This window comes from Ranitomeya variabilis, chromosome 3 (assembly GCF_051348905.1).
Source record: "Ranitomeya variabilis isolate aRanVar5 chromosome 3, aRanVar5.hap1, whole genome shotgun sequence".
In the NCBI taxonomy this organism is placed as follows: Eukaryota; Metazoa; Chordata; class Amphibia; order Anura; family Dendrobatidae; genus Ranitomeya; species Ranitomeya variabilis.
The window spans coordinates 760,292,286-760,307,296 of NC_135234.1; the positions used below are offsets into that span (position 1 = coordinate 760,292,286).

Here is a 15,011-nt window from a genome sequence, read left to right on the forward strand (position 1 = left end):
ATTAACCCTTCATTACCCCATATCCCACCGCTACAGGGAGTGGGAAGAGAGTGGCCAAGTGCCAGAATAGGCGCATCTTCCAGATGTGCCTTTTCTGGGGTGGCTGGGGGCAGATGTTTGTAGCCACGGGGGGGCCAATAACCATGGACCCTCTCCTGGCTATTAATATCTGCCCTCAGTCACTGGCTTTACCATTCTGGCGGAGAAAATTGCGCGGGAGCCCACGCCAATTTTTTCCGCCATTTAACCCTTTATTTCAGCAGCTACAGCGCTGAAATTTTGCACATACACACTACTAACATTAGTAGTGTGGAATATGCAAAAAAAAAGGGGATATGAGATGGTTTACTGTATGTAATCATGTCTCATATCCTGTCGGGTTTGTGCAGGAGAAATGCAAAGCCGGCAATTGAATTACCGACTTTTCACTAACACCGCTGCGTATTTCTCGCAGGTCACACTGCTGGTCCGTGTGGAATCCGTATTTTTCTCGCCCCCATAGACTTTCATTGGCGATTTTTTTGCGCAATACGCTGACAAACGCAGCATGCTGCGATTTTGTACGGCCGTAGAAAGCCGTATAATACTGAACCGTAATATACGGCTAATAGGAGCAGCCCCATTGAGAATAATTGTGCCGTATGTAATGCGAGTTTTACGGATGTAGTTTCTGCGCTCTTACGTCCGTAAAACTCGCCAGTGTGACGCCGGCCTAAATGTTAGTGGCCATGCACTGACTCCTATATAACATGAGTGTAAATGTGACTGGCTAGTTAAGAACACAATTACATCCCCAATTATAATCCCTTATGCAACCATATTTAGTTTTTTATATATATATATTCCCCTTAAAAGTTATTTCAGTTTGTCTCTTGATGGATTTGAACAGATTACGAAAAAGTTATGAAATAATTCTTCTTGGTAGCAGCTTTTTACGCAACAAAAACCTGGGGTGTGTAGACTTTTTATATCCACTGCATGCCTGCCATTGGCAAATCCCGCATACTGAAGGCAATGATGACAGGTTTACATGATATATATGACAAGCAGAATGATGGATGAGCTGGTGGCCTTAGGCATACTGGTGAAATGAAGCCTTGATGGGGGGATGGCTACTTACCCTCCCTCCACAGTTAGTCTTAGGGAAAAAAAATGGATTATATAATTATTGATCACGCAGTATATACAGATCTTACCCAAATGTCAGATCGCTGGAGGTCTCATCTTTGGAATCGCCACTGTTCAGGAGATATGGGGCCCCATGTCCCTCGTCTGAATGACTGGCAGCCGGGTTTATGGGCTGATACTCCGTTTTGGGGCTCATCAGTCTTGTTGGATGATTGCCCACCACTTCAGTCAATCGGGAGACATGGGACCCCAGTTCTTCTGATTGGTGGGGGTCCTAGCGAGTCCTGCAAAGGGTCGAAACAGTAATGTCTAGGCTTAAAGGGGAACTCCAACTAAGAAAAAAATTATGATTTACTCAGCTCTTCGAAGCAATAAACATTGTATTGATCAATAATCAGCAATTACAAAGGTAAAATAAATAAATGACCCCGAAAGACCCTCAAAGCACGAGAGCGCTGCGGTCCCCGTAACCCCAGAGTTGCTGCATGTCAGCATTATTAATGCAAGGTCACACGCCAGAGTCTCCCAGGGGCGCACATCTCCGATTCTTATCATCAATTATTCAGGGCGGTGATAGGGTTAATTTTGCTCAAACAATGGCAGCCGCAACGCACATTAAATCTTAATGCAGATCTTGTAGACAGGAGACCTACGATCGGCCATAATTATCTGTCTCACATCTCAGCCCCGTATCTGTGTGACACACGCGGATGAGCTGCGAGCGGATACTGTTGCCACATTGTCACGTTATATCAAAAGTTTAGCGACTTTTGCAAATACTTTGTATCACGTCTTGTACTCCAGTCACATCTAGAGCTGCATTTAATAAAAAAAATGTGCTGCCTACTTCATGGAGTATAACATCCAAGCCAAAAGAATATACAGCAAGCGATCTCCCATACTGTTATTAATATAAACCAGCAGGGGGCAGAAGTGAGGTGATAGGCTCTGTGCAGAAGACAGGAAAACAGCAGCTCTGGGTGTGAGTGGAGCATTAGTCATCACTTACAGGTACAGTGGAGGAAATATTTATTTGATCCCTTGCTGATTTTGAAAGTTTGCCCACTGACAAAGACATGAACTGTCTATAATTTTAAGGGTAGGTTAATTTTAATATTGAGAGATAGAACATAAAAAATAAAGTATAAGTATAAATTATCTAAATTTATTTGCATGTTAAAATTAACCTACCTTTAAACTCATAGACTGTTCATGTCTTTGTCAGTGGGCAAACTTACAAAATCAGCAAGGGATCAATACTTATTTCCCCCACTGTAAGTAAAGAATGCTATGTACAAAGTTACATTATGTATATAGTTCTCACTTTTAAGCTGGGATATGAACACATGATGTTTTTAGGATATGAAGCGCCCGTTTTCTGATACAGAGCTGCAAATCCCCTGCATAAAAATAAGTTCATGATTAAATGTTGCACCACTAGGGGGAGCTCACTGCACACAGTTTCATTATTGAGCTCACTGCATAAATTGTATTTAGTAAGCTCTACTGCTCCCCCTAGTGGTGGCTTCAGTCAGTCAGAATGTTATCATATAACTATGTTACTGCAGAGGATTTGGAGCTTTGTATCAATACAATCGAGCTCAGATGGCTGGGGTTTCGGTGGGTATTAATTTTCAGGTTCTGTAACTATTATACAAACATGACTGCAAGCTACATGTTTCCTTCATCCTTGCCCTTCTCCTACACAAGGGATCTATTGCAACATAGGGTTTGGGGAGCACCAATCACTAATATTGTGTCACCTTCTCAAGTGCTCCATTATAGCTTCCTCCAAATCCTAAAAAATGAGCGGCAGCAATATATAAAGCAAACGACTCACATATATGAGGTGCTCCCGGTATCGAATGAGTAGATTACGCAGGATCCCGGCCTCATTGAGATCCCCCAGGCGGATCATGTCCTCCACTCCATGGATGGATGTTGGGTGCATCGGTTTAATGTTTGTTGCATTTTGCGGAGATATCCAGTGTTCCTGTAAGTGAAACGGATCAGTATATAATAGTCACGATCTTTTAAAGGGGCAGTCTTTCTACGAACCATAGGATTTGGTTCATGTGCTGCCTATGTCATAGAAGGGACACTGTGGGTACTAACAAAATGGCAGCCCTGAAGGCAAGGTCCATGTCACGCTACTTCACTCAGCAGAGTCACTATTTTATTAGGCATAGAAGAAAAATCCTTGTCAAGGTGGAACATTGTCTAGAAAACTTCACTAACACGGCAGAAAAACGTCCTCCTACCCCATGTTCATTTTTATAAAACTATAGAGTTTAAATACAAAGCTTAAAATGTCTGCTTCCTTGGTGGTCTATGTTAGAAAAGATTTATGCCTGATTCTCTGGTGGTCTAAGGTAGTGGATAGATTCATATTTGCTTCCCTGGTTGTATAGGGCAGTAAAAAGATTCATGCCTGCCTACCAGGTGGTCAAGAGTAGTAGAAGGATTCATGCCTGCCTACCTGGTGGTCAAGAGTAGTAGAAAGATTCATGCCTGCCTACCTGGTGGTCAAGAGTAGTAGAAAGATTCATGCCTGCCTACCAGGTGGTCAAGAGTAGTAGAAGGATTCATGCCTGCCTACCTGGTGGTCAAGAGTAGTAGAAAGATTCATGCCTGCCTACCAGGTGGTCAAGAGTAGTAGAAGGATTCATGCCTGCCTACCTGGTGGTCAAGAGTAGTAGAAAGATTCATGCCTGCCTACCAGGTGGTCAAGAGTAGTAGAATGATTCATGCCTGCCTACCAGGTGGTCAAGAGTAGTAGAATGATCCATGCCTGCCTACCTGGTGGTCTAGAGTAGTAGAATGATCCATACCTGCCTACCAGGTGGTCAAGAGTAGTAGAATGATTCATGCCTGCCTACCAGGTGGTCAAGAGTAGTAGAAGGATTCATGCCTGCCTACCAGGTGGTCAAGAGTAGTAGAAGGATTCATGCCTGCCTACCAGGTGGTCAAGAGTAGTAGAATGATCCATGCCTGCCTACCTGGTGGTCTAGAGTAGTAGAATGATCCATGCCTGCCTACCAGGTGGGCTAGAATAGTAGAAGTATTTATACTTGCTTTTATGTTGGTCTTGGGTATTGGAAATATTTATGCTTGCTTTTCTGGTTATCTAGGGATAAGGGATTCATGTTTGCTTCCCTAGTTTGTATTTAGTTAGCAGTAGAAAGTTTTATGTCGGTTTCCCTTGTGGTCTAAGGCAGTGAAGAGATTCATACCTACTTCCCTGATAGTTTATGGAGGTGGAGGGATTCATGCTAGCCTCCTTGGTGATCTAGGGTAGTGAGAGTGAAGAAACCCATGTCTGCTTTCCTATTGGTCATGGGTAGTGGAGGATTTGACGCCTACGTCTCTGGTGGTCTAGTATAGCGGACAGATTCATGACTGACTTCTTTGTGGTTTAGGGAAGTAGAAGGACTCATGCTTTCTTCGCTGGTAGTTTAAAGACGATAAAGGCCTCATGCCTGCTTCTCTTATGTTCTAGGAAGGTAGAATAACTCATTTGCTTCCCAGGTGGTCTAGGGAAGAGGAAGAACCAACACATTTCCATGCGGTCTAGGAAAGTGGAAGGATTTAGGTTTGCTTCCCTGGTGGTCTACAGCAGTGGAGATATTCATATTTGCTGCCCTTGTGTTCTAGGAAAGTGAAAGGACTCATGCCTGTTTCCCTGATTGTCTAGGGTAGTGTACACATATTTCTCTCTTTTTCCTGATTATGTAGGGTAGTAGGTTTAGGCTACTTATCTAATGGTTTAGTGTACAAAAGGATCCATCCCTGGTAGCCTAGTAGCCTAAGGTCAAGGAAGGTTGCATGCTTGTGTAAGGGGGTGAAGAGGAAGAAGAGCCCAAAGGAGGTTGCTTTCCCTGCTCCTTACCTGGAACCACTTAGCCGGACAGCTGGGTTGTTGGGGGAAGGACTTTCTGCCCTGGACGGAGGAGTGCATATGACTTTTGGGGGCAGAGAGGAAGTGGAAGGGACGGTGGTCCAAAAAAGCAGGCAGGCAGAAGGTGCGAAAGTAGAGCACGCCAAAGAGAGGGGACAGCGCGCCAGAGAGAAAGCAGGCTGCAGCGCTGCGCTCCCCAAGAGAGAGAGCTCCCGGTCGGAGGACGAATACAGGGAGATTGCCCGGAAAGACTGCATCTTGTTAGTACGTGAAAGCGGACTCTGCTGTGACTGGAGAGGTGCGCCCTGACGCCCGTGCAAAGACCCATGCAGAGACAGTGACACGTGCAGAGACAGTGGCCCATGCAGAGACAGTGGCCCCTGGTACCCACGGTATTAGTGCAGAGCCCTTGATTGCTGTTGAGAGACTCAATAATAGACTGAGCATCATTCTCCCGTGATAGGCTCTACTGTTATAGTAAAAGACTCAGAGCAGAGGGGACCCCATTTGCCTAGCATCCCCTCTGTCCATCCCAGTAACCCCTTAAACCCCAGGTTGCGGGTTCCTAGAGACTACACAGCCCACGGATAACAGAGGGGCGACAAGTGCCGCTGCTTCTCGGCGCCTACGTTGGAGAAGACGACCCTACAAGCAAGTCCTCATTAGACTGATAAGTGTTTTCTCAAGAAATTCCGTTTACTACTGTTACACTGTTTGACTATATGGGAACTTATACTACTTTCCATATATTTGCAGTAGTTTATATCCTACTGTTTTCTCCCTGCGAGGAGAACCTTATTCCTGTTAATAAACCCCTCAACAGTTGGTCTGTCTGTTCCGTGGTGACATACTCAACACCTGCATTCTATTACACTTGCTTTCCTGGTAGTATAGGGCAGTGGAGATATTTTTGACCATGTTCCCTAGTGAACTCAGGTAGTGAAGAGATTCGTAACTACTGTCCTAATTGTCTTGGGCCAGGGAGGGATTCCTGTCTGCTTCCCCAGGTATCTGTGGTAGTGGAGATATTTGTGATCTAGGGTAGTGAAGAGATTTTCTGGTAGACTAGGGTTATTCATGACTGCTGTCCTAGTGGTCTAGGGTAGTAGAGTGACTCAGTCACTTTTCCGGTAGCCTAGAGTCATGGAGTGGAGAATACCTGCTTTTCTGGTAGTCTAGGGGAGGGTTTATTGTCCATATTCCTGGCGGTCTAGAGTAGGGTTCGAAGCTCATTTTTTTAGTCCTAGGGTAATAGCTTAATTGCTGCCAAACCCTAGATATAGCCCTGACCCGAGTGTACCCTCCAGCATTGGGACAGCTAAGGCAGCTCTGCGGTGGGAAGCCCTTGCAAACAACAGTTTAAATCTCAAGTTCCTGGAAACAGTAATTATGGGGGAAAATCAGGGTTAACTGTGGTCACCACTTACATTTCCTTCATCATCCAAGACCTGGATCTGACCGGAGTCACACAGCTTAACCACGGCTCCAACCGGAACATCAAACTCTCGACCCGTCTTGAGGTCCAGCCAGACATAATCGCCCTGAAAGATAGTACTAATACGATTACACTCCGCTCTTCGATGGGAATGAGACCCTCTAATTCTCCACCATAAAGATGAACACATGAGGAACCCAATCGGAATTTAGGCGGACCTTGGCCCAGGTGTATCATCCATCCTGGCCCACTCTGGTCAACAAGACTTAAGTAAGACCACTGTATACCAAGGTGATGACCCCATAGGATGTTTAGCCAATTTTTGGTGACTTCTCAATCAGTCAACCTCAAAAATGTACTTGACCTTACAGATAAAAAGGTTTTCCACCAAAAAATTGTATGTCTGTGTTTATGGAGTCCTATATATTTAGGACTGTCCTAGAAAATTGTTGGACTGTTTTCTGTTTCAACACCTTGGCGATTTTTTCATCCTCTCCTTCTTCCAAGAGCCAGATTTTATTTTTCATTTGAATTGTTCTTTTGGAAAGGGAGTTGGAGTTCTGAATGACACGATTAATTTTATTATCTACGAATATGTACGGAAAAATGGGAAAAAAAATTCCACGTGAAATGAAATGGGGAAAAAAATATAACTGTGTCACAGATTTTTTGGTTTTGCTGTTATGGTGTTAACTTTGCGGTAATAAATTACGTTGAATTGTAACTTTTCAGGTCAGTAGACAATAAAGAACTTTTTAAAAATAAGTGATAAAAAAAATTTGGTTTCTGTCGTCATTTTTTGAGAACCGTAACATTTTTTTTTTTTCATTGATGGAGCTGGGCGAGGGCTTGTTTTTTTCTGTGGTGAGCTGAAGTTTTTACTGATAACGTATTGGGATAAATATGACTGCCTCATATTGTATTATTTTGCCTAAGCTTGCTGCACAGAAAAACTATAATTCTGAAGTCTTGAATTTTTTTATATTGATTATGGCATTTTACAGAACAGGTTAATTAATTTAATATTTTGCTAGAAGGGGTTGTCCCATGAATTATAAACATGTATACAGTATTATCAATATACGATCGCCCATATGTGATTTTTTTATTCCTTTAAAGACTGTAGTATAATCAGAGAAAACCATGCAAACAAAAAAAACACATTAATCTGACATTTTGTAGTCCAGAATCTGATGATGATCTAATCACACATAGGCATTCAATCACTGGTTCACCAAGACATGACAGAATGTGACCAAGAATTGAGAATTGGGTTGCAAGTCACTATATTCTCAAGAAAGGGGCACTAAACTGCTGCAAGGAACAGATTGGAGAGCACTAAATTAGTGGATCACCTGGAACAGGACAATAAACTATAATATTTTCAGGGTGCTAAACCACTAGGACACCAGGGACAGAACCACTAGATCGCCAGGGTCTAGACACAGCTACTACATCACCAGGGTCAGGAAGCTAAACTAATAGGACACCAGGGATGGGACACTGAACCACTAGATCATCAGGGTCAGGATACAACCACTACATCACCAGGGTCAGGAAGCTAAACTATTAGGACACCAGGGATGGGACACTGAACCACTAGATCACCAGGGTCAGAAAGCTAAACTATTAGGACACCAGGGATGGGACACTGAACCACTAGATCGCCAGGGTCAGGACACAACCACTACATCACCAGGGTCAGGAAGCTAAACTATTAGGACACCAGGGATGGGACACTGAAGTACTAGATTGCCATTGTCAGGACACAACCACTACATCACCAGGGTCAGGAAGCTAAACTATTAGGACACCAGGGATGGGACACTGAACCACTAGATCGCCAGGGTCAGGACACAACCATTACATCACCAGGGTCAGGAAGCTAAACTATTAGGACACCAGGGATGGGACACTGAAGTACTAGATCGCCATTGTCAGGACACAACCACTACATCACCAGGGTCAGGAAGCTAAACTATTAGGACACCAGGGATGGGACACTGAAGTACTAGATCGCCATTGTCAGGACACAACCACTACATCACCAGGGTCAGGAAGCTAAACTATTAGAACACCAGGGATGGGACACTGAACCACTAGATCGCCAGGGTCAGGATACAACCATTACATCACCAGGGTCAGGAAGCTAAACTATTAGGACCCCAGGGATGGGACACTGAACCACTAGATTACCAGGGTCAGGATACAACCACTACATCACCAGGATCAGAAAGCTAAACTATTAGGACACCAGGGATGGGACACTGAAGTACTAGATCGCCATTGTCAGGACACAACCACTACATCACCAGGGTCAGGAAGCTAAACTATTAGGACACCAGGGATGGGACACTGAACCACTAGATCGCCAGGGTCAGGACACAACCACTACATCACCAGGGTCAGGAAGCTAAACTATTAGGACACCAGGGATGGGACACTGAACCACTAGATCGCCAGAGTCCGAACAAAAGTATTATTTTGTCAGGGATAAAACATCAAACCACTAAATCACCATGGTCAAGTCATAACCACTACATCACCAAGGTCAGGATGCTAAGCCACCAGGACAGCACGGATAGGAAAATGATCTACTAGTTGGCCACAAACTAAACATTAAGCCGCTAGATCACCAGGGACAGGAGACTGAGCCACTAGTAGATCATAAAGGACAGGACTGAACCACTAGATCCTTACGGACAGGACACTTAATAACTAGGTCAAAGGGGACAGGACACAAAACTACTAGATTACCAGGGACGAGTCACTAAACCAATGGATGAATAAAATGAGTCCCACTTATTCCCAGCATGAGTGAGTGGTCAAATGGCCTCAAGTATGAGATTTGCACATTTGCATCACGCACCAAATGGATTCTCATCTGCTTCTCTTCATGTTCAGAGCATTTAACCACTTAACAACTTTTTTGTTAATTTTTTTCATTGTCACATTCCAGGATCCCTGATATGATGAGATTTTTTTTGTCCACTTTGGGCTTGTTTTTTTTTTTGCAAGATGAGCTGTAGTTAGTGGCAACATTGTACATATCACTTAATATCAAACTTTCACTAACTCTTTATGGGAAGAAATTTAAAAAAAAAAAAAAAAAAGCAATTCTGCTTTGTTTTCTAATGGTATAAATTTTACGCTCTTCAATGTCTTTCACAAATAAAGGTCTTGATTCATTTAAGCTTTTACAACAGAATTCTGGGGTAAAAAACTTTGAAGAAATGTTGGTGTTACAGTGGTATCTTTATTCTGTGGCTTTGGGTCAGCAGGATTTGGGCAATACCAAATTGATGTAGTTTTATTTATGTATTAGTATTAGTTTTGTACAATAATACTTCGTGATCTGAAAAAAAATCACTTTTTGTGTCGCTTTTTATTAATTTACTGTGAGGTGGAATGTACAAAAGAAACTGTTCACTATTCAGTTTAATAGACATGATAACTTTATTCTGCAGGTCAACACAAGAATGACAAAAGCAAACTTATGTAAGTCTTATTCATTTATTTTTTACTACTTTAATACAAAAAATATATATAATTTTTGGAGGAACTTTGCCATACACCAAGGCCAGTCTTTTTGTGGGACAACCTGCATTTTTCATATTTGCCTTTTTTGGGTACTTTCATCTGTTTGATCACTTTTTACTTATTTTTTTTTTGTGAGGTGGAATAATTAAAAAAACAATTCTAGTACTGTTTTTTGGATTTTTTTTCTTACGTCGTTCACTTTGCAGGATAAATAATTATATATTTTTATAGTATCAATCCATACGATTACAGTGAATCATATAATATTTTTTTACATTTTGCTAGTATCTCCCAAGAAAATCATTTTGAAAAATTACGGTAGATAACACAGGATCCACCATTCACAATAGGTGATGTCACAGCTCACCTCCTCCTCCTCCTGTACAATGACTGATAACACCTCTATATACAGTAGATAACACAGGATCCACCATTCACAATAGGTGATGTCACAGCTCACCTCCTCCTCCAGTACAATGACTGATAACACCTGTATATACAGTAGATAACACAGGATCCACCATTCACAATAGGTGATGTCACAGCTCACCTCCTCCTCCTGTACAATGACTGATAACACCTCTATATACAGTAGATAAAACAGGATCCACCATTCACAATAGGTGATGTCACAGCTCACCTCCTCCTCCTGTACAATGACTGATAACACCTCTATATACAGTAGATAACACAGGATCCACCATTCACAATAGGTGATGTCACAGCTCACCTCCTCCTCCTGTACAATGACTGATAACACCTCTATATACAGTAGATAACACAGGATCCACCATTCACAATAGGTGATGTCACAGCTCACCTCCTCCTCCTGTACAATGACTGACAACACCTCTATATACAGTAGATAACGCAGGATCCACCATTCACAATAGGTGATGTCACAGCTCACCTCCTCCTCCTGTACAATGACTGATAACACCTCTATATACAGTGGATAACACAGGATCCACCATTCACAATAGGTGATGTCACAGCTCACCTTCTCCTACTCCTGTACAATGACTGATAACACCTCTATATACAGCAGATAACACAGGATCCACCATTCACAATAGGCGATGTCACAGCTCACCTTCTCCTCCTTCTGTACAATGACTGATAAAACCTCTATATACAGTAGATAACACAGGATCCACCATTCACAATAGGTGATGTCACAGCTCACCTCCTCCTCCTGTACAATGACTGATAACACCTCTATATACAGTAGATAAAACAGGATCCACCATTCACAATAGGTGATGTCTCAGCTCACCCTCTCCTGTACAATGACTGATAACACCTCTATATACAGTAGATAACACAGGATCCACCATTCACAATAGGTGATGTCACAGCTCACCTCCTCCTCCTGTACAATGACTGATAACACCTCTATATACAGTAGATAACACAGGATCCACCATTCACAATAGGTGATGTCACAGATCACCTCCTCCTGTGCAATGACTGATAACACCTCTATATACAGTAGATAACACAGGATCCACCATTCACAATAGGCGATGTCACAGCTCACCTCCTCCTCCTGTACAATGACTGATAACACCTCTATGTACAGTAGATAACACAGGATCCACCATTCACAATAGGTGATGTCACAGCTCACCTCCCCCTCCTGTACAATGACTGATAAGACCTCTATATACAGTAGATAACACAGGATCCACCATTCACAATAGGTGATGTCACAGCTCACCTTCTCCTCCTCCTGTACAATGACTGATAACACCTCTATGTACAGTAGATAACACAGGATCCACCATTCACAATAGGTGATGTCACAGCTCACCTCCCCCTCCTGTACAATGACTGATAACACCTCTATATACAGTAGATAACACAGGATCCACCATTCACAATAGGTGATGTCACAGCTCACCTTCTCCTCCTCCTGTACAATGACTGATAACACCTCTATATACAGTAGATAACACAGGATCCACCATTCACAATGGGTGATGTCACAGCTCACCTTCTCCTCCTCCTGTACAATGACTGATAAGACCTCTATATACAGTAGATAACACAGGATCCACCATTCACAATGGGTGATGTCACAGCTCACCTTCTCCTCCTCCTGTACAATGACTGATAACACCTCTATATACAGTAGATAACACAGGATCCACCATTCACAATAGGTGATGTCACAGCTCACCTCCTCCTCCTGTACAATGACTGATAACACCTCTATATACAGTAGATAACACAGGATCCACCAATCACAAAAGGTGATGTCACAGCTCACCTCCTCCTCCTGTACAATGACTGATAACACCTCTATATACAGTAGATAACACAGGATCCACCATTAACAATAGGCGATGTCACAGCTCACCTTCTCCTCCTCCTCCTGTACAATGACTGATAACACCTCTATATACAGTAGATAACACAGGATGCACCATTCACAATAGGTGATGTCACAGCTCACCTCCTCCTCCTGTACAATGACTGATAACACCTCTATATACAGCGGATAACACAGGATCCACCATTCACAATAGGTGATGTCACAGCTCACCTCCCCCTCCTGTACAATGACTGATAACACCTCTATATACAGGAGATAACACAGGATCCACCATTCACAATAGGTGATGTCACAGCTCACCTCCTCCTCCTGTACAATGACTGATAGTGATAACACCTCTATATATTATTATTATTATTATTTATTGTTATAGCACCATTTATTCCATGGCGCTTTACATGTGAGGAGGGGTATACATAATAAAAACAAGTACAATAATCTTAAACAATACAAGTCATAACTGGAGGAGAGAGGACCCTGCCCGCGAGGGCTCACAATCTACAAGGGATGGGTGAGAATACAGTAGGTGAGGATAGAGCTGGTCATGCAGCGGTTTGGTCGATCGGTGGTTACTGCAGGTTGTAGGCTTGTCGGAAGAGGTGGGTCTTCAGATTCTTTTTGAAGGTTTCGATGGTGGGCGAGAGTCTAATGTGTTGTGGTAGAGAGTTCCAGAGTAGGGGTGATACGCGAGAGAAATCTTGTATACGATTGTGGGAAGAGGAGATAAGAGGGGAGTAGAGAAGGAGATCTTGTGAGGATCGGAGGTTGCGTGTAGGTAAGTACCGGGAGACGAGGTCACAGATGTATGGAGGAGACAGGTTGTGGATGGCTTTGTATGTCACGGTTAGGGTTTTGTACTGGAGTCTCTGGGCAATGGGGAGCTAGTGAAGGGATTGACAGAGGGGAGAGGCCGGGGAATAGCGGGGGGACAGGTGGATTAGTCGGGCAGCAGAGTTTAGAATAGATTGGAGGGGTGCGAGAGTGTTCGAGGGGAGGCCACAGAGCAGGAGGTTGCAGTAGTCAAGGCGAGAGATGATGAGGGCATGGACTAGGGTTTTTGCAGATTCTTGGTTGAGGAATGAACGGATTTGTGAAATATTTTTTAGTTAAAGTCGTCAGGAAGTGGAAAGGGCTTGGATATGTGGTTTGAAGGAGAGATCAGCGTCAAGGATAACCCCGAGGCAGCGAGCTTGTGGGACTGGGGAGAGTGGGCAGCCATTTACTGTAATGGTTAGGTTCGTTGGGGGGGTCGCGTGAGATGGGGGACAGATGATGAATTCTGTTTTGTCCATGTTAAGTTTTAGAAATCTAGCGGAGAGGAAGGATGAAATAGTGGACACATATACAGTAGATAACACAGGATCCACCATTCACAATAGGTGATGTCACAGCTCACCTCCTCCTCCTGTACGATAATTGATAACACCTCTATATACAGTAGATAACACAGGATCCACCATTCACAATAGGTGATGTCACAGCTCACCTCCTCCTCCTGTATGATAATTGATAACACCTTTATATACAGTAGATAACACAGGATCCACCATTCCCAATAGGTGATGTCACAGCCTTCAGCTCGTCTGCATTGTTGGGTCTCAATATTCAAATTGCCTCTTCTGAGAAAAAGAGGACTTAAACTCTAAAGCGCCACCTGTTGGAAGTAGCGATCCTACAAGTCACAATCAACCCTTTAACGAGTTGTGCAATACGACTTAGGATAAAAGCCAAATCAGTATCTCAATTCGCAGACACTGTGTTTCGGGCTGTTGGCCCTCGTCAGTGCGAAGCATGAGAACTGATCTGGCTAGGTGAGAGGCTCTGGACTGGGGTCTGGCGTCTCATCTTACTCTTGACAATACTCCATAGATTCTCTATGGGGTTAAGGTCAGGCGAGTTTGCTGCCAATCAAGCCCAGTGATACTGTTGTTTTTACACCAGGTATTGGTACTTTTGGCCGTGTGGACAGGGGCCAAGTCCTGCTGGAGAATGACATTTCCATCTCCAAAAAGTTTGTAGGCAGAGGGAAGCATGAAGTGCTCTAAAGTGTCCTGGTAGACGGCTGCGCTGACTTTGGTCTTGATAAAACACAGTGGACCTACACCAGCAGATGACATGGTGTCATGATCTGCATAGTTTGTGGGATTAGGCAGTTCAGAGGTTAATCTGGACGGCCTCACTATGGAATTCTGGGAGGCTTCTTATAGCCTCACTAGATGGTAGCCCGATTCTAACGCATTGGGAATTCTAGAATATATATGTAGTTTATTTATGAAGATTTTAGAATAATACATTGAATACCAAGGATTCGGCCGGCCGGGTGCGACCAATTAGCGAAGCGTGGTTCAAATTCCATGCCAATTCGTGGCCGGACTGCGCCTGTCGCTGATTGTTCGCGGCCGGCCACGTAGTATATTGCACAGCCATGTAGTATATTGCCCAGCCCACATAGTATATTGCACAGCCTACGTAGTATATTGCACAGCCCACGTAGTATATTGCACAGCCATGTAGTAAATTGCACAGCCCACGTAGTAAATTGCACAGCCCACATAGTATATTGCACAGCCCACGTAGTATATTGCACAGCCCACGTAGTATATTGCATAGCCCACATAGTATATTGCACAGCCCACGTAGTTTGTTGCACAGCCACGTAGGATATAGCACAG

The 15,011-nt window shown here is 43.5% G+C and overlaps 1 protein-coding gene across 1 annotated transcript in view; it reads right to left on the minus strand.

The window, feature by feature from the left end:
* Nucleotides 1-15,011, minus strand: part of MYO7A (myosin VIIA) — a 285,017-nt gene that overhangs the window by 185,107 nt on the left and 84,899 nt on the right. The window contains exons 3-5 of the mRNA XM_077298716.1: nt 6,454-6,567; nt 2,969-3,121; nt 1,121-1,138 (exon numbers count right to left, since the gene is read on the minus strand). Coding sequence (XP_077154831.1) covers nt 1,121-1,138; nt 2,969-3,121; nt 6,454-6,567 — 285 coding nt within the window. The remainder of the gene's footprint in view (nt 1-1,120; nt 1,139-2,968; nt 3,122-6,453; nt 6,568-15,011) is intronic.